The sequence below is a fragment of the Bos grunniens genome, chromosome 1, assembly GCF_055505025.1.
Source record: "Bos grunniens cultivar Pamir isolate PY7600 chromosome 1, Bosgru_T2T1.0, whole genome shotgun sequence".
NCBI lineage: Eukaryota > Metazoa > Chordata > Mammalia > Artiodactyla > Bovidae > Bos > Bos grunniens.
Genome location: NC_141165.1, coordinates 46,904,606 through 46,922,784, shown reverse-complemented (window position 1 = coordinate 46,922,784; position 18,179 = coordinate 46,904,606). Strand labels below are relative to the sequence as shown.

Genomic DNA, 18,179 nt, shown 5'->3' with positions numbered 1-18,179 from the left:
ACTGGAGATAGACTTGATTTGGCTTAGTAACATTTTTTTTTTGCACATGGGAGGGATTCCAGGTATCTTTAGATTCTCTCATCTACATGGTGGCCAAACCGCAGAGAGTTTTATGTGCCATATTTCACATGTTAGTATCATCCTAATCTGAGAGTAAGAAGCTTGGGAATCCATGATGCAGTCAGATGAAAGATTTGAATAAAATCAGTTATAGAAGAAAAACACATGTTTATTACATGGAGAAAAGGATAGACAAACACTAGCATAAGGTAAAGAGTTGCCTTTTACAAACAGGAGGAGTCTAAAGCTTTATGATTATGTAAAATAGTTGGTCTGGTTTCTGGTTTTAATTTTTCACTCTGAAAATAGAAAACATGCTAACAAGATGACCATTTCCAGGGGTAATAAAATTTGAATCACAAATTAGCACTATGTGCCTCTACTAAACTGTCTTGAATTAGTTCTCTACAATAGCTACAGAATGCCAGTTAAACCCAAAACTTGACCTGGAGAACCAGAGAGCATTTAATGGAGAAAATCTCTACCAAGTAAGACTTTCATGGCTAGGCTCCTTGTTATTTAAAATCATCTCCATAGTTTTAGAAATAACCCATCTTTTTCTTGAACAGGAGTTGCTGTCCCTTTGTCTTCCTGAAGATTACCTATCATTACAACTGACCTTGCTTAAAAAGAAATTAGATTAACCAATTAGATTGTGAGGTGAAATGGAGAAAATTTGGTGATGATGAAGTTTGTGAATATTTGAACTAATAAGCAGTTTGAAAATGATCAAATTAAGGACTAAAGTCCTTTCATTTGCTATTTGGAATGCTAATTTCATCTATTTAACCTATTCAACAAACAAATGAACAACCACCAACAAAACCAATATAATCTTTTTTTTTTTTGGTGTAGAAATAGATCTGCTTATAATAGTGCAAAAAAGTAGAAAAGATGCTATGGGTGAAAAATTTTACCTATGATCTCTAAAAGGGCATATTCATAGAGCACATCGAAACACAGAATACATAAATACAGAGATTGGGTGTCTGGAATACCAACAACTTCATTATCTGTTGCAGTTTCAAGGGCCTCTTAGAAAATGTGGCTTCACAATTCGTTAGCTCGTCCAATTGTTAAAAATATCTTAAGTATGCATTCTCAATCTGCAGAAATAATTTGAAGTTTGTCATTCTTAATTACAGTGGGGGCTGTGAACTCCGGCAAAGACAGAGACTCTGTGTGGAGCTGCTCCTGACTTCGGCTCCATCACTGCTGACTCAGTCTCCTCCTCAGAATAGCAGCCAGTCTCTGCCTGGTCTCACTGACTGAAGATGATCGACCCCGGGGAGGATGTGGCTGGGGGACTGTGGGCAAACCTGAGCTGCTGACCCTGTTGGGCTGAGAAAAGGCTGGAGAAGTGGTGGGCTTCGACACTCCAGGCAGGCCAGGGATTTTGATTACTTTCTCAGAGTGCAGTCTTGCAAGCCTTCTCTCTCCCTGACCACTCCCAGCTGCAGCAGAGGAGGTTAGGCTGCCCTGGCTGAGGGAGCACGGTGACAGCGGCAACTGTCCGTTCAGCTTCCTGAGCTCCAGGAGTTGTTCTCTGGCTTGACTCAAAGCCTCCGTCAGTTCAAAGCGTTCTTCACACTCTCTACGAACTGTTTCCTGAAGAAAAGTGTTCTGAAATGATAAAAAGGAAAGAAAAATCAGCCATAGCTTTTAATAGTGTACATATGGACAGTTACTGGCAATATAAATTGATAACTGAACTGGAAATCAGAGGTCTGTGTTCTCTGACAGGGACAAATGAGTCAAAAATGCAAATGGTTTGTGAAGATGGAAAGAACTTTAAGAGAATATTTGGTTCAACCCTTGCAGTTTGCAGAAGAGGAATCAAGAGTCAGGGTCACTCAGATGTTAGTGGTGCTGGAATCCAGAATGCCTACTTCAGTAGGGTTTCAACTCCTTTGTGCCTGAGACAGTCTGTCCTGCACATGTGATGTCTAATAAATATCTGTAGTGTCATTATGTTATTTTATAATGAAGGGAAACTGCAGTACATAAGACAGATAAAAATTGCTTGAATTAGAAAATTGAGAGAATAAAATATATCAGCTGTAGCATTTAGATAATAAAATCAGTGATTTTATGTGATGCTTTCTCAGAACTTAAATATACTTATGATTTGCTCTTTTGTGAGATATATATCAAAATGAAGAACAAAATCTGCTTTGAACTTCATTCAGCAATCACATATCAAGTTACTAGAAGCTATAGTGGATGTAGTTCCTGCTCTCAAGAAGTTTGCACCATTGTAAGTTTGAGTAGAGCTGCTTCTTACATCCCCAACAGAGGTTGGAGCCAAGGGTAGAAGCAATGGGGGTTAAAGAGACAGAAGAATTTTTTCGTAGCCAGAGCTGTCTAAGGATACTCTGAAGGGTTGAATCTCACTTGACTGGGAAGTACTGGAGCAAATTTAAGCTTCAAATATGTGACTAGACTAGAGATCATTACAACTTCTTCAAACAGTGAGACTCTGCATTTCTAGTTGAAGAATGATAGCCATCTTTCATCTATGGAATTCATCAAAATTACTTCAAGCTCCGTGGTAAAAATTGGGTCTTGGATCTCCCTAATGTCTTGACATTCATGTCTGCAGGATGTCAGAAAAGAGATTGAAAAGTAAATAACTAAAAATGGTATGCAGGAACTTCTCTGCTGGTCCAGTGGTTAAGAATCTGCCTTGCAATGTAGGGGATGCAGGTTCCATCCCCGGTCAGGGAATGAAGATCGCACATGCTGTAAAGCAACTGAGCCTACAGGCAGCAACTACCGCGCCTGCACACTCTGGTGCCCAGAGGCCAAAACTAGAGTCAGTGTGCCATAAGAAACAAATAAATATTTTTAAAAAAGAAAGAAAATGATATCCAAATAAGTAACTACAGTTAAAGTGATCATGCTACAGGATTCTTCAGCTGAAAATGACTTTCTACCTGGTTAGCTTGTTTGTAAAAAACAGCCAAGGCATTCCCAAGGCTGATGCTCGGTGGAAAGCGTCCTCCTAAGTGCTTACTGACTAATCTGCTGTCAGTAGAACTAAAAACAAAGCATCAGGGAAAGTAGCATCTTCCTGTATTTGAGCTCCTTGTGATTACAGTCAGAACTCCATTTGATTCCAAATTTGGTAATCAAAACTGAGGAATATGGAGCAATTCCAGATTAACAGTTGCACACTAATATTCTATCAAATCAGTGGCATGTCTGGGTCAAACAAACTCTCATCATTTACATATATTAGCAGTAGACATACATGATCCACATATTCACATATTTTTTTTTAAATAATAGGGGTTAATTACTCAATTCCAGTTAATTTTTTTTTTTTTTTTTTTTTAGGGACAGGAGACCAAGGATGGTGTTTGTGGCTTTATCATCTAGTTCTCATTAACTCTTCCTGAAATACTTGTTGAAAAGGCAGGAGAAGGAGGGCTAGACAAGAGGTTAATAAAGTGCCTTGTTAGGTGTCTTCTCATTTCCTGCTCCCAACAATTATATTTGACCAAGAAAGACACTGAAGCCCATACTTGCTTTGTAATTTGCTGAGAGTAACCAGCTTGGAAATGGTGGGGCCCCTGTTTGCCGCTAGAGCCAGCTCCAAGCTGCTTATGCCTAAATTAAGTGTCTAATTAATTATATCAAGCAGGCAGGGGCCATTTTGTTCCAGAACAATGAAGCAATAAAAAACAGTAAGACATCGCATCTGGTTTTGTCCAACTTTTCTAAATTTAAACTTTCTTTTAAAAGGAAAAAGCATCTATGCATTTTGTTCTTTGTCTACTAGTAGTGTAAGCAGGCAAAATGTATTGAAGTGGTTAGATTTATGAGGCCTTAAATAAATTAGCATAGAAATTTCCTCAAATAAGAAAGCTATGGGAAAGAGTTAATTTTATTTAAATATATATAAAAGAAATTATAGAAGTTAACAATGTGGTCAATAAATGGGTGACGTGAATAAAAGGTGCACAAATATGGACGGATAAAGTGATGGACGATATGACAACAAGGGCTCTCATTAAAAGGAAAAGAAAACTCAATCCATTTACAAAATTAAATTCAAGTCTCAAAGGAAAGGAGTAGTACTGTGGAAAACATCTTAAAAGGAAGTTACTCAAAAGCCATTTCAAGCAAGTGACACTCCACTGAAGGAGAAAACGAAAAGGTGGAGTGAACCCAAAGATGTCCTGGTAACAAGTACAGTGGGAGAAAAGTACCTGCCAACTCCAGACTGAATTTTGGAAGTGCTGGGCCCACTGCTCTGGAACTCATCCTTCTTCAAGGCTATTTGCTTCCAGAACAAAGGACAAATTCTCTTCATTATTCCCCAAATTGGGAGAACCTCTAAACTGAGACTAGGATCCAAAGATAGGTCTTCTATTTTGTCTTTGTTGTAAACACTAAGAAATCTCAGATGAATCTCACATACCTGTATCTCCTCTGACACTTAATATTACCACCTTCTTTAACATTTGGATTATAACTCAATTTTGTAGTTCAGGTGTTAGAATTTATTCAATTGTGAAATAAATAAATGAAATAGAACACATCGAGTTTTGGGGATTGCTGTTTCAGAGTTGGAGTGTATGTGACAGGGCATGACAGGAGCACACGTGGATGTGGCCAGAGTCAGTGAGACACTTTAGTGGAAAGTTCCATATGTGAAAAAGAATCATTACTTGTGGGTAGATGGGATTGCTGATGTTTTTGTCAGGTTAGGTTGTTTTAGAATTTTAATATGTATTTTCATTGAACAACATGGGAAAATATCTAAGATGGAACATGTTCAGTAAGACTGAAAGTCATGGGCAAATACGAGAATAATCAGTGAAGCTACAGCATTCTAAAAGTTTTAGGTAAAAGCATCTTTGGCCATATTTTAATATGGCAAAATAGTGTTATCACTGGATTGCAACTAAACTGTAAGTCAAAATGGAAAAGAAGGCATGAGTCAGATGAAGAGAGGCAGTGGGTTTTCCAGGCAGAGTGGGCAGTGATGCAAATGCCCGGCAGTGAGAGAGGGAGAGTCACATCTTGGAAGATACATGGCTTAGTATGACCCCAGGTCAGAGTGCAGAGAACTGGAGAGACCAGGGCTGAGGCAGGGAGAGCAAGCAGGATCAGATCAAGGATGACTTTGACACCCTGCTAATAGTAGAGTTTTAACTCAATTCTGAGGGCCATATGCAGTCCTGAAAGATTTATTTAAGCAGGGGCTGGCATGGTCAAATTCACAATAAAGGAAGACCCCTTTGCCAGTTCTGTAGAAAGTAGCCCTGAGTGGGGAGGGATGGGAAGAAGGAAGGATAGGAGGTCAATTTTCATGCAGCAGGTTCATATCCCAAGTGCCCCTTGGTTGGGGTGGTCTAGGAGAAGGGGAGCTAGCATTCCTGAGTCCTTAACCCATGCCAATTGGGTGAGAACATTATCTATAGATATGCCTACAACATTTTCAGATGATGGCCACTTTGAACAGACTTAAAATATGGCACTCCTACTGGGAAAATAAATGTCAAAATGAAAATATAAATTAGCTCACCATCTGTATGAAATTTCTAGTATTAAAAAAAATGGTCAATTTCCCCCACTCTTTGTAATATAAGAATGGTTTATTTTTATGTTTGTTTTCTTTTTTATCCTTAGAGACAGCTGGATTGCTTTCAATTCCAAACACAGTGGAAGAAGCAAGACAAGGCTTTGCTGGATTACTTGATCATTCTGAAGGTGAGAATTCCATTTGTGATGGCAATCCGCTGTATTTGGCATAATTTTGGGGGAACATGACAGGAAAGCAAGTTCTCAGTGAAGAAGCAGCACAGATGGGTATCTTTGTCCATGCTTTATACCCAGTGAGGTCTGAACCAGTCATGCAGTGATCAGATTACAATTTCCGCCAACCCAAACTAGATCTCTCCCAGGGTGAGTAGGTGGCTGGCCAACTGGGTGGGGAGCTGAGGTGAAAGGAGACTCTGTGGAAAAGGTGTGGAAACCAGAAAGATGAGTGGGTGTTAGCAAAGGATGTGCCCAACCTTCCATTTAAGACTTCTGTTCAGCTAATCTGATCAGCCAAAACACTGCAGGAAAACAGTGGAAATGGCCTTTTGGTAAGGCAGGGAGGAGAATCTGAATAAATTCCCAGGAAAGAAGCAAAATGGATGTTAGGCGGGTTGTTCTTAAAATTGTTTTCTATGCTTGCAAACATAATGGACACTGTGAAATAACCATGGCAGACATACTAAAACAGAAGAAGAGATGGAGGGCAATAGTCCCTTGAACTGATAGCCTTCAAGAGCAGATTTTAGAATGGAGAGGAAGAGGCCATGAAGACATAGTGTTCAGGATTTACTTTCTAAGTCAGTAAGCTAATTTTAGTTGAGACTTAATTAACATTAATTAGATACAACAAAAACAGTTTCTCCATATTTTTCTCATTCTGTCAAATTTTTGGCATCCATACTCCATACCAGGGCTGACTCTCCAACACGTGAAAGACAGTTTTGCCCGGATCTCCCTCTCCATGACTGGAGACCCTTGGTCTGAGCCCCCTACCCCTCAGAATAGCCCCTCTCCACCCACCACCCCATCTGCCCCTGTTCCCTGTGAAGCTGGAAGGCAGAGAGCCTCCATTTACTAACCCTTTACTCTTTCAAGACACTCCAGCGTTCTCTTTATTAGGTTCAAATTGAGTAGTTCTCAAAAATGAGAACTACTCACTTTTTAATTGACTCTCTTTGGTTTCTCATAAATGGAGTTACCAGAGAAATGTGTGCCATTTTTCTCTACATCAAATAAATATACAAACAAATGCATATCCTAAAACTAGGCATATTCTTCTTGCAGAAAAGCTATTTATGTTTTCAAATGTATGTATTCCTAAAATTTAATCTTAGAGTTTACATAAATCCATCCTTACCAGATGTGTTAGTAACATTTCCTAAATAAATAGGCCTTCTTTTTTAAAAAATAGGCTTCACATTTGGAGCATCCCTGGTGGCTCAGATGGTAAAGAATCTGCCTGCAATGCAGGAGACTTAGGTTTGATCCCTGGGTTGGGAAGATCCCCTGGAGGAGGGCATGGTAACCCATACCAGTATTCTTGCCTGGAGAATTTCATGGACAGAGGAGCCTGGCAGGCTACAGTCCATGGGATCTCAAAAGAGTAGGACATGACTGAGCGACTTTCACTCTCACTTTCACTTTACATTTGGAAAATATTGATAACACCAAAAATTTTAAAACTCATCCAGGGGCTTCCCTAGTGGCTCTGTGGTAAAAAAAAAAAAACCCACCTGCCAATGCAGGAGACCTGGGTTCGATCCCTGGGTTAGGAAGATTTCCCTGGAGAAGGAAATGGCAACCTAGTCCAGTACTCTTGTCTGGGAAATCCCATGGACAGAGGATCCCGGTGGGCTACAGTCCATGGGGTCTCAAAAGAGTCAGACATGACTTAGCAACTAAACAACAGCAACAACAAATGGAAGAGGCTACCCTAGGTCTCCAGGAGCATATGCATTTTATTAACTTTCAACAATTCAAAACTGAATTTCAAAACCTATCTGAAATCAAAATTCCTGTACAGGAGATTGTGAGTCTAAGTTGCAGGCTCCCTTCTTTAACTTCCATTCCTTAGAGTCCTTGCCAGACTCTTCCTGTTTCCCTCCCACCTCACTAGATGTTCCCTCTCCATCACCTTTGCCCTAGTCTCCTCCTCCTCCCAGCCTCTCAGAGTTGGCACATTCTCAACCTTCCTCTATTGCCCCATGCCCTGGGTGACCTCGTTTAGTTCCAAGGCTTAGGATGTGTGGATGTCTTTGAAATCAGTACCTCTCCTCAGTGTTCCCTGAACATATTGTCCATTCAACACCTCCATTTGGATATCTAACAGAAATGTTAAGGTTCAGTTCAGTTCAGTTCAGTCGCTCAGTCGTGTCCAACTCTTTGTGTCCCAGCATCAGAGTCTTCCAATGAGCCAACTCTTCGCGTGAGGTGGCCAAAGTACTGGAGTTTCAGCTTCAGCATCAGTCCAAAGAAATCCCAGAGCTGATCTCCTTCAGAATGGACTGGTTGAATCTCCTTGCAGTCTAAGGGACTCTCAAGAGTCTTCTTCAACACCACATTTCAAAAGCATCAATTCTTCCGAGCTCAGCTTTCTTCACAGTCCAATTCTCACATGACCACTGGAAAAACCATAGCCTTGACTAGATGGACCTTTGTTGGCAAAGTAATGTCTCTGCTTTTCAATAGGCTATCTAGGTTGGTCATAACTTTTCTTCCAGGGAGTAAGCGTCTTTTAATTTCATGGCTGCAATCACCATCTGCAGTGATTTTGGAGCCCCAAAAAATAAAGTCTGACACTATTTCCGAGAGGAGCTACCCCACGTCCGAGGCCAGGGGCCGTGGCCTGGAGGAGCAACCCCACCTCCAAGGAGCAGTGAGGGCGCAGGAGGGCCTAGAGGAGCCATTCCACATTCAAAGTCAGAAGGGGCGGTGGTGAGGAGATACCCCTCATCCAAGGTAAGGAGCAGGGGCTGCACTTTGCTGGAGCAGCCATAAAGAGATATCCCATGTCCAAGATAAGAGAAACCCAAGTAAGACGGTAGGTGTTGCAAGAAGGCATTAGAGGGCAGACACACTGAAACCATACTCACAGAAAACTAGTCAATCTAATCACACTAGGACTACAGCCTTGTCTAACTCAATGAAACTAAGCCATGCCCGTGCGGCTACCGAAGATGGGCGGGTCATGGTGGAGAGGTCTGACAGAATGTGGTCCACTGGAGAAGGGAACGGCAAACCACTTCAGTATTCTTGCCTTGAGAACCCCATGAACAGTATGAACAGTATGTTAAGATTCAGTTCAGTTCAGTTCAGTTCAGTCGCTCAGTTGTGTCTGACTCTTTGCGACCCCATGAATTGCAGCACACCAGGCCTCCCTGTCCATCATCATCTCCCGGAGTTGACTCAAACTCAAGTCCATCGAGTTGGTGATGCCAACCAGCCATCTTATCTTCTGTCGTCCCCTTCTCTTTCTGCCCCCAATCCCTCCCAGCATCAGAGTCTTTTCCAATGAGTCAACTCTTTGCATCAGGTGGCCAAAGTACTGGAGTTTCAGCTTTAGCATCATTCCTTCCAGAGAACACCCAGGACCAATCTCCTTTAGAATGGACTGGTTGGATCTCCTTGCAGTCCAAGGGACTCTCAAGAGTCTTCTCCAACACCACAGTTCAAAAGCATCAATTCTTCGATGCTCAGCCTTCTTTATAGTCCAACTCTCACATCCATACATGACCACTGAAAAAACCGTAGCCTTGACTAGATGGACCTTTGTTGGCAGAGTAATGTCTCTGCTTTTGAATATGCTGTCTAGGTTGGTCACAGCTTTCCTTCCAAGGAGCAAGCGTCTTTTAATTTCATGGCTGCAAGCACCATCTGCAGCGACTTTGGAGCCCAGAAAAATAATGTCAGCCACTGTTCCCACTGTTTCCCCATCTATTTGCCATGAAGTGATGTGACCAGATGCCATGATCTTAGTGTTCTGAATGTTGAGCTTTAAGCCAACTTTTTCACTCTCCTCTTTCACTTTCATCAAGAGGCTTTTTATTTCTTCTTCACTTTCTGCCATAAGGGTGGTGTCATCTGCATATCTGAGGTTATTGATATTTCTCCCCAAATTCTTGATATTCCTCCCAATTGTATTCCTTAACTAGTGTTTTCCATCTTAGTAATGGCACTTTCATTCACTCAGTTGTTGAGACACCAAACTTTGGCGTTATCTTTGACCCCTCTTACCATTCTTCATCATCACACCCATCAGCAACTTCTGTTACCTCCACCGAGGAAATTTATACCAAATATATTCCAAATCTGGCCAATTGTCACCTCCTTTATGATGATGACCAAGAATGCTTTTCTAGACCTTTTCAAGGACCTTGCAATAGGTCTTTCTGCTTTCATTTTGCCCTGCCCCCTTCAACCTATTTTCCACACAGTAGTCAGAGTGATTCTCTAAAAATAAGTCATATCATGTCACTCCCTTGTTCAACATTGCCAGGTAGCTTTTCACCACACTTAGAAAACAATCCAAAGTCTTTTAAAATAATTATTTATTTTTGGTTGTACTGGTTCTTCACTGATGTGCATGGGCTCTCTCTAGTTGTAGTGAGCAAGGGCTACTCTCTAGTTGTGGAGCGAGGGCCTCTCATTGTGGTGGCTCCTCTTGTTGTGGAGCACAGGCTCTAGGGTGCCTGGGTTTTAGTAGCTGTGCACACAGACTCAGTAGTTGTGGCTCCTGGGCTTAGTTGCTCCATAGTATGTGGAATCTTACTGGATCATGGATTGAACCTGTGTCCTCTGCAATGGCAGGTGGGTTCTTATCCACTTTGCCACCAGGGAAGTCCAACAATCCAATGTCTTCGTTGTTTTTCAATTGCTAAATCTTGTCCGACTCTTTTCAACTCCGTGGACTGCAGCACATCAGGCTCCTCTGTCTTCCACTGTCTCCTGGAGTTTGCTCAAATTCATGTCCATTGAGTTGGTGATGCTATCTAACCATCTCATCCTCTGTCACCCCCTTCTCCTTTTGCCTTCAGTCTTTCCCAGTGTCTTTTCCAGTGAGTCGGCTCTTCGCATCGGGTGGCCAAAGTATTGGAGCTTTGGTTTCAACATCAGTCTCTCCAGTGAATATTCAGAGTTGATTTCCTTTAGGATTTACCGGTTTGATCTCCTTGCAGTCCAAGGGACTCTCAGAAGAGAAGCCAAAGTTGGAAGGTGTGCAAAGTCTTTAATGCCTTCAAAGACTCCACATGAATTGGCCCCTCCAACTTTGCTCCCTACCATGCCCTCCTTGCTCACTATGCTCCAGCAATGCTTGCTGACTTCCTTGTGGTTTCTCAAAGGTTCCCAGGGTGCTTCTTACCACAGGGCCTTTGCACTTCCTATTCACTCTATCTGGAATGCTCTTTTTCTTACTTCAGGTCTGCTTGAATATTATCTTCTCAGAGAGACCTCTGACCATCCCTTCGAATATAACACCTCATATATATGTATGTGTGTGTGTATATATATATTCTGCTGCTGCTGCTGCTAAGTCGCTTCAGTCGTGTCCGACTCTGTGCGACCCCATAGACGGCAGCCCACTAGGCTCCTCTGTCTGTCCCTGGGATTCGCCAGGCAAGAACACTGGAGTGGGTTGCCATTTCCTTCTCCAATGCATGAAAGTCAACAGTGAAAGTGAAGTCGCTCAGTCGTGCCCGACTCTTAGGGACCCCATGGACTGCAGCCTACCAGGCTCCTCTGTCCATGGGATTTTCCAGGCAAGAGTACTGGAGTGGGGTGCCATTGCCTTCTCCGATATATATATTCTACTTCAGTAGAAAAAGATTAAAAAACAAAAACAACCAGCTGTATTAGGCTGGATGTAGATTCTGTGGGTTCACTGAAGAGTATTCCTTTTGTTTGGACTTGAAGAATAAACAGAAATGTTTCAGGTACCTGTTACTAAAATTTAAGCTAGAATCTGCTTTTTTTTTTTTTTTTAATTTCTCTAATCTTAAAAAAAATCTCATTAAGGTTCATATTCTGTTGTTTATTTGCTGTACTTACAACTTTCCTGTTTCTTCTTCTATAACTTTGTCCTTTATCCTTTCCTCTGCTTCCCTCTCTGTCAGGTCCTCTATATCATTTACTCTTATCCATTATTTTAAATTATTTTTAAAAATTAGTTTATTACACATAGTTAAAGACTAAAATAATACTATAACTTTATAATGAAATAAAGCACTTCTTCACACTTTCAGGTTCTGCCTCCCAGGAACAATCATTTTTCAGGTTTTTAAGCTGTTTCTAATGATATTTATATCCATAGTCCTAAATAATGTTATTATACAGCTACCTCATGGTTTTCAATTTTGAAGTCATTATCTACTGATTTCATAGAATCAAAGATGAGGATTTAGCTTCCTTACAGTTGTTTCACCTTCCATTAGAAGATGTTTCTGCTCACCTAGGAGAGGCTCCTATCACAATTTTATTGAAAAACCTTCCCAATTTCTACCACAATTTTTAGTCAAATCTATATTCCGCCTTATATGATTATAGTATATAAGTATATGTACACCTCAGCCATGCAGTGTACTATGATTACACTTCCTTTCTTTCACAGTTCCCTTCTGGAGTTTATTATTATCCCATTATTTATCTGCTTAGTTTTCTAGGTGTTGATAACCAATTTTTCACCAAACCTACTTACAGAAGTGTAAATATCCTCTCAACACATTTAAGCACTCCATGTAATCTATCCATTCTTTTTTTTCCTCAGAGACATACTTCTAAAAATCTGCCATTCTTTTATTGAACTCAGTCTGGTTTTCTCCAAGTCTGTTACACTGCTGTCATCCTTGGATTTTTTCCCACCATCGTCCTGGACCTGGGGATTCCCCCTACCTCTCTCCTGTGTGGAAATGCTCATTTCCTGATTCGTGTGTCTTCTCCTTTCTTAGTTTACTCCCTCATTGTGGAGCTTCCTGAGAAAGGCTGCAAGGGAAGTACCAGGAGGGGCGACCTCGTCCAAGGTAAGGAGCAGCAGCTGCGCTTTGCTGGAGCAGCCATGAAGAGACACGCCAGGTCCAAGGTAAGAGAAACCCAAGTAAGATGGTAGGTGTTGCGGGAGGGCATCAGAGGGCAGACACACTGAAACCATAATCACAGAAAACTAGCCAATCTGATCACACAGACCACGGCCTTGTCTAACTCAATGAAACTAAGCCATGCCATGTGGGGCCACCCAAGACAGATGGGTCATGGCGGAGAGGTCTGACAGAATGTGGTCCACTGGAGAAGGGAATGGCAAACCACTTCAGTATTCTTGCCTTGAGAACCCCATAAACAGTATGAAAAGGCAAAATGATAGGATACTGAAAGAGGAACTCCCCAGGTCAGTAGGTGCCCAATATGCTACTGGAGATCAGTGGAGAAGTAACTCTAGAAAGAATGAAGGGATGGAGCCAAAGAAAAAAACAATACCCAGTTGTGGATGTGACTGGTGATAGAAGCAAGGTCCGATGCTGTAAAGAGCAATATTGCAGAGGAACCTGGAATGTTAGGTCCATGAATCAAGGCAAATTGGAAGTGGTCAAACAGGAGATGGCAAGAGTGAATGTTGACATTCTAGGAATCAGCGAACTAAAATGGACTGGAATGGGTGAATTTAACTCAGATGACCATTATATCTACTACTGTGGGCAGGAATCCCTTAGAAGAAATGGAGTAGCCATCATGGTCAACAGAAGATCTTGTTCGTTTCCAAGGCAAACCATTCAATATCATGGTGATTCGAGCCTATGACCCAACCAGTAATGCTGAAGAAGCTGAAGTTGAACGGTTCTATGAAGACCTACAAGACCTTTTAGAACTAATACCCAAAAAGATGTCCTTTTCATTATAGGGGACTGGAATGCAAAAGTAGGAAGTCAAGAAACACCTGGAGTAACAGGCAAATTTGACCTTGGAATATGGAATGAAGCAGGGCAAAGACTAATAGAGTTTCACCAAGAGAATGCACTGGTCATAGCAAACACCCTCTTCCAACAACACAAGAGAAGACTCTACACATGGACATCACCAGATGGTCAACACTGAAGTCAGATTGATTATATTCTTTGCAGCCAAAGATGGAGAAGCTCTATATAGTCAGCAAAAACAAGACCGGGAGCTGACTGTGGTTCAGATTATGAACTCCTTATTGCCAAATTCAGACTTAAATTGAAGAAAGTAGGGAACACTACTAGACCATTCAGGTATGACCTAAATGAAATCCCTTATGATTTATACAGTGGAAGTGAGAAATAGATTTAAGGGACTAGATCTGATAGAGTGCCTGATGAACTATGGATGGAGGTTTGTGACATTGTATAGGAGACAGGGATCAAGACCATCCCCATGGAAAAGAAATGCAAAAAAGCAAAATGGCTGTCTGAGGAGGCCTTACAAATAGCTGTGAAAAGAAGAAAAGTGAAAAGCAAAGGAGAAAAGGAAAGATAAGCATCAGAATGCAGAGTTCCAAAGAATAGCAAGGAGAGATAAGAAAGCCTCCCTCACATTTCATGGATATATCTTCTCTTTTGTCTCTAAGGATATGAATTATGCTCTTTTTTGACACTTTTTCTTCCCACATTGTTCTTTTTTTGCTTATTTGTTTGATCCTGATTCTGTCTTTCATATTAGAAGTATTCCTCAAATGCTTGGTTATTCTTGGTTTTTGTGTTTAAAAATGAGTCTTCAAAATGTTACTGGAAACTCTGTGTGCCTACTAGGTAAGGGCTTGTTTACTGGTATATGTTTCATTGGACATGCATATAACTTTTAATTAAAAGTTATTTAGTGTTCAGAGGTACTAATAGTTGTTGGTACCCAGAGGTATTTTCTTTTTTTAAACTTTCTTTAATCAATTAATCAGTGTCTTATAGTTTTTAGTGTATAAGTCTTTCAATTCATTGGTTAAGTTTATTCCCAAGCCAGAGGTATCTTCTTTTGAGCTAGCTCATTTTACCACAGAGGGCTCCTCCAATTTCCTGGGTATTGATATATAAGCTTGGTTGTCTGTGTTCTGGGAAGTGAGTGGGTGACAGGGACTGGGAGGTCTCACCCTGAAATATACAGACCTTCACTCTAGCTCTTGCCTTATATTCTGCTTTTGTGTATCCTCAGGTCCAAAGACTCTTGCATTCAGGTTTTCTAGAGTGTAAACCTTTAGGATCCTGCCAGGACGGTAGGTGGAGGCTGCCTGGGGTTGCAGAGGGCATCTAAGCATCTGTTTGCACCTTTAAAAACCATTCAAACAGCCCTGTTTTCAGATCTACACTTCTCTCCCACTTTGAGAGATTATCTGTTGAGCCTTTCTAATGTGATTGGGTTTGCTCCTTTTTAGGATTCCATGCACTCCCACACTCTCCACAAGCATTAGGTTTCAATATCCATAACCTGCTGATTACCTCTCATCCATACCTTACTTTCCGTTTTCCAAATTTTGGTCAACATTTTTTTCATCAAATGTCATCTCCTTTCCTGTTCTTTTTTCCTTATGTATTTATTCAATTTTAATTAATTTACTGTCATTTTAGGGTATTTAGGGATGGATGCAGAGATAAACATATGCAATTAATCATTCATGTTTAACCAAGAGCATTACCTTCTATTTTTGAATATCTTTCATCTTCATTAGATAGCTATAGGAAGTGGGAGAATTTAAAACTTCTGCTCCTTATGTTTTCCTTATCTATAGTTTTAAGTCAACAAAAATATTGAACTCTCTGTACTGGCTTTACTTTGATCTGTTTTTCACATTCTCCTTTTGGATCCAAGGCCCCAAACAGTGGAGCCACACTGTCTTGGTAGTGCTCAAGAGCTAGTGGAGCTCTTACTAGCTTATGGAGCTAGTAAGGAAGGAAAACTGGCAGCAAAAAGCATGGGATCTATTTTAAGCTGGTTTTAAATGATACTGTCCTGTTCTCTAACATATTATGTTTCTTTCCTGGCTTCTTATTTGTTTAAACTGTTCCAATTTTTGATGTCTGTGTCTTTTCCCTGTAAAGAATTTCAGGAGCCCCTTTTTTACATTTAAATTTCCCATTTAGTTTTACTTCCTATTTTTTCTCTTCTTATTGACCTGAACCTTTTGTTGCTTCACCTTCTTGACCCTCGTTTCTGTGGCAGCACTCCACTAATCCCTGCTCCATGGAGGAATATCCATTTTGCCCTTTTGAGGCTATGGCTTTCCTCCTATCCTTGAGAACTTTCTTTACACAATTAAAAACAAAGTTCTACCTATTTTCTGGCTTCCTGAATGAGAGTGGGGTTTTCCTCTCCTTAATTAGCTTTCTTATCAGACCATTAATTTATCTTCTTTCAAATGGGAATTTGTTCTCCACTTAAATGAGGCTGTTTTCCTCCAGAATCTGAGAAATTTCAAGTGTATGGAATGCATGGTCACAAAAAGTAGTACTTTTTACTTTACATGCTAACAACCTCAGTTCTCTCTGGCTCATAATTCCTATCACTTGTATTAATTCATTTCCAATTTAATAAGAATGTTCTGGACTTTAGCATTCTTAAACAGAGAAGCAGTCTTAATTATTTACTCTTACAGTTCAGTTGTAATTGTCTAACTTCTAGTGGGAAGTCTGCCCTCAGCCATGTCCCAAGATAACTTTACTTTTGCTACAATCCCTTTCTATTTCCCAGTAATGATCTACAATCATTTATATACCAACTCAGTATCGTATCTTTCCAAAATCTGCATGTAAAAAAATTTCATCTCTGAGTGGTTTCCTGTTACAACCAACAGGCAGGAAGAATTCCAAATGTAGCTGCTTTTGTGTGAAAAAGATATTCGTTCTTCACTTTTAGTCTAGCTTCTCTTGCCAAAGTTACCTTCAGAGGCCCTGAGTTGGCAAACTATAAAATGGCCCCCGGTTATCCCTGCCCTCTTGCTATTCACAGCCTTCTGCAACCCCTTTGAGTTGAGTGTGGCCTGGAGTTGTTGTTCCATCTCTAATGAATAGAATGCAGCAAAAGCAGCGGGATACCACTTCTGAGATTAAGTTAGAGAGACTGCAGCTTCTATCTTGGGCACCCTCTCTTGCACTCTCTCTTTCTTACTCGCTTGTTTTGCAAGAGACTAGCTGCCATGTTGCCAGGCTCTTCTATGGAAAAGTTCATGTTGGAAGGAAGTGAGGGGTTCTTCTCTTCCCCTTCTTCAGCCAACATTGAACTGAGGCTCTCAGCCCAACAACCATGAGGAAGTAAATCCTGTTGACAACTACAAAAGTGAGCTTGGAAGTCAACCTGCCCCCAGTTGAGCCTTTTTAATGAGACTGCAGCAGCTGACACCCTAACACCAACCTCATGAGAGGTACTGAGCAAGAGGCATCCAGCTAAGCCGTACATTCAGATCTCTGATACTCAGAAATAAATGTTCGCTGTTTAAAGCCACTGATTTTGATGACAATTTGTTACATAACGACACATAACTAATACAAGTCCTATGGCCAGATTGTTAACTTTTAGTCTGTGTTTTTTACATGGGAAGTTTCTTTTAGGTCATTCTTGCCTCTGGATGTCAGTTTAACTGCTCAACATAATATGTTCTCTAAATTCCTCTTTGAAAGCATGGGATGGCAGTTGTCAGTCATGTTCATAATTGCATATTGATGACTAGCACAGTGCCTGGCACTTGAATATAGGCACGGGCCTATTATATATTTCCTGGATTTGACCCTTTATAGTCTTGTTCTAGTTTATAAATTCCTAGAATAAAAAAATGTCCTATGGCAACCCACTCCAGTGTTCTTGCCTGGAGAACCCCAGGGACGGGGGAGCCTGGTGGGCTGCCGTCTATGGGGTCGCACAGAGTTGGACACAACTGAAGTGACTTAGCAGCAGCTTAGCAGCAGTTTATAAATAACTCATCACTCTCCATATTGCCATTTCTTTGGGAGATTTAAGAGTTAGAAAACCTGCTGGTCTAGTTAATTTGGCCTTTCTCTCCTTTAACCTGCTGTCCCACCTCTAGAACTTCAACACTGCTGTCTTAGTTGAAGCATCACCTCTCTCCTTCTCCAGCAGAGCTGAGTCCATGTGTATGCTGGCTCTTCCCACTCCTGCCTGGACTGGAGGAGCAGCCCCCTTTTCCAAGGGAGGTTGTGGTGCTGTGTTCCAACAGGAGACATTCAATCACACAACACCCTAACCATCTGGTAGAGTAAGCATTAGTGTGTTTATTATTATTCTAAAAGTAACAGAGAGAGAGGGTGTGTGTGTGTGTGTGTGTGTATCCTGGAGATTTGAGTGCCAAGCCTTAGGTCACTTTGAAATTTAGAAGCAGAATCACTAAAATTCAAGTATCCTAAAAGAGGAAATATAGAAATTCATGGAGATGAAATTTAGAGATCCAAATCTAAGAAATTCAAATTTGAATCTTGGCTCCACCATGCTGGGTCATCTTAGAAATTATTCAAACATCTTGAGTCAGTTTCTCATCTGTAACATGGAGGTAATTCCTACTTTAATAGGGTTTTTAGGTATTATTTTTGATCCAATATTTTGTTCATTCCACATTTTAACTTAAA

General features: G+C 40.8%; 1 protein-coding gene across 5 annotated transcripts in view; it reads right to left on the bottom strand.

The window, feature by feature from the left end:
* Positions 1-208: 208 nt before the first annotated feature.
* Positions 209-18,179, bottom strand: part of LEKR1 (leucine, glutamate and lysine rich 1) — a 204,996-nt gene continuing 187,025 nt past the window's right edge. For all 5 annotated transcript variants that reach the window (XM_086391695.1, XM_086391684.1, XM_086391656.1 and 2 more), the window contains one exon: positions 209-1,683. In XM_086391695.1, coding sequence (XP_086247821.1) covers positions 1,270-1,683 — 414 coding nt within the window. In that variant the 3' untranslated portion in view covers positions 209-1,269. The remainder of the gene's footprint in view (positions 1,684-18,179) is intronic.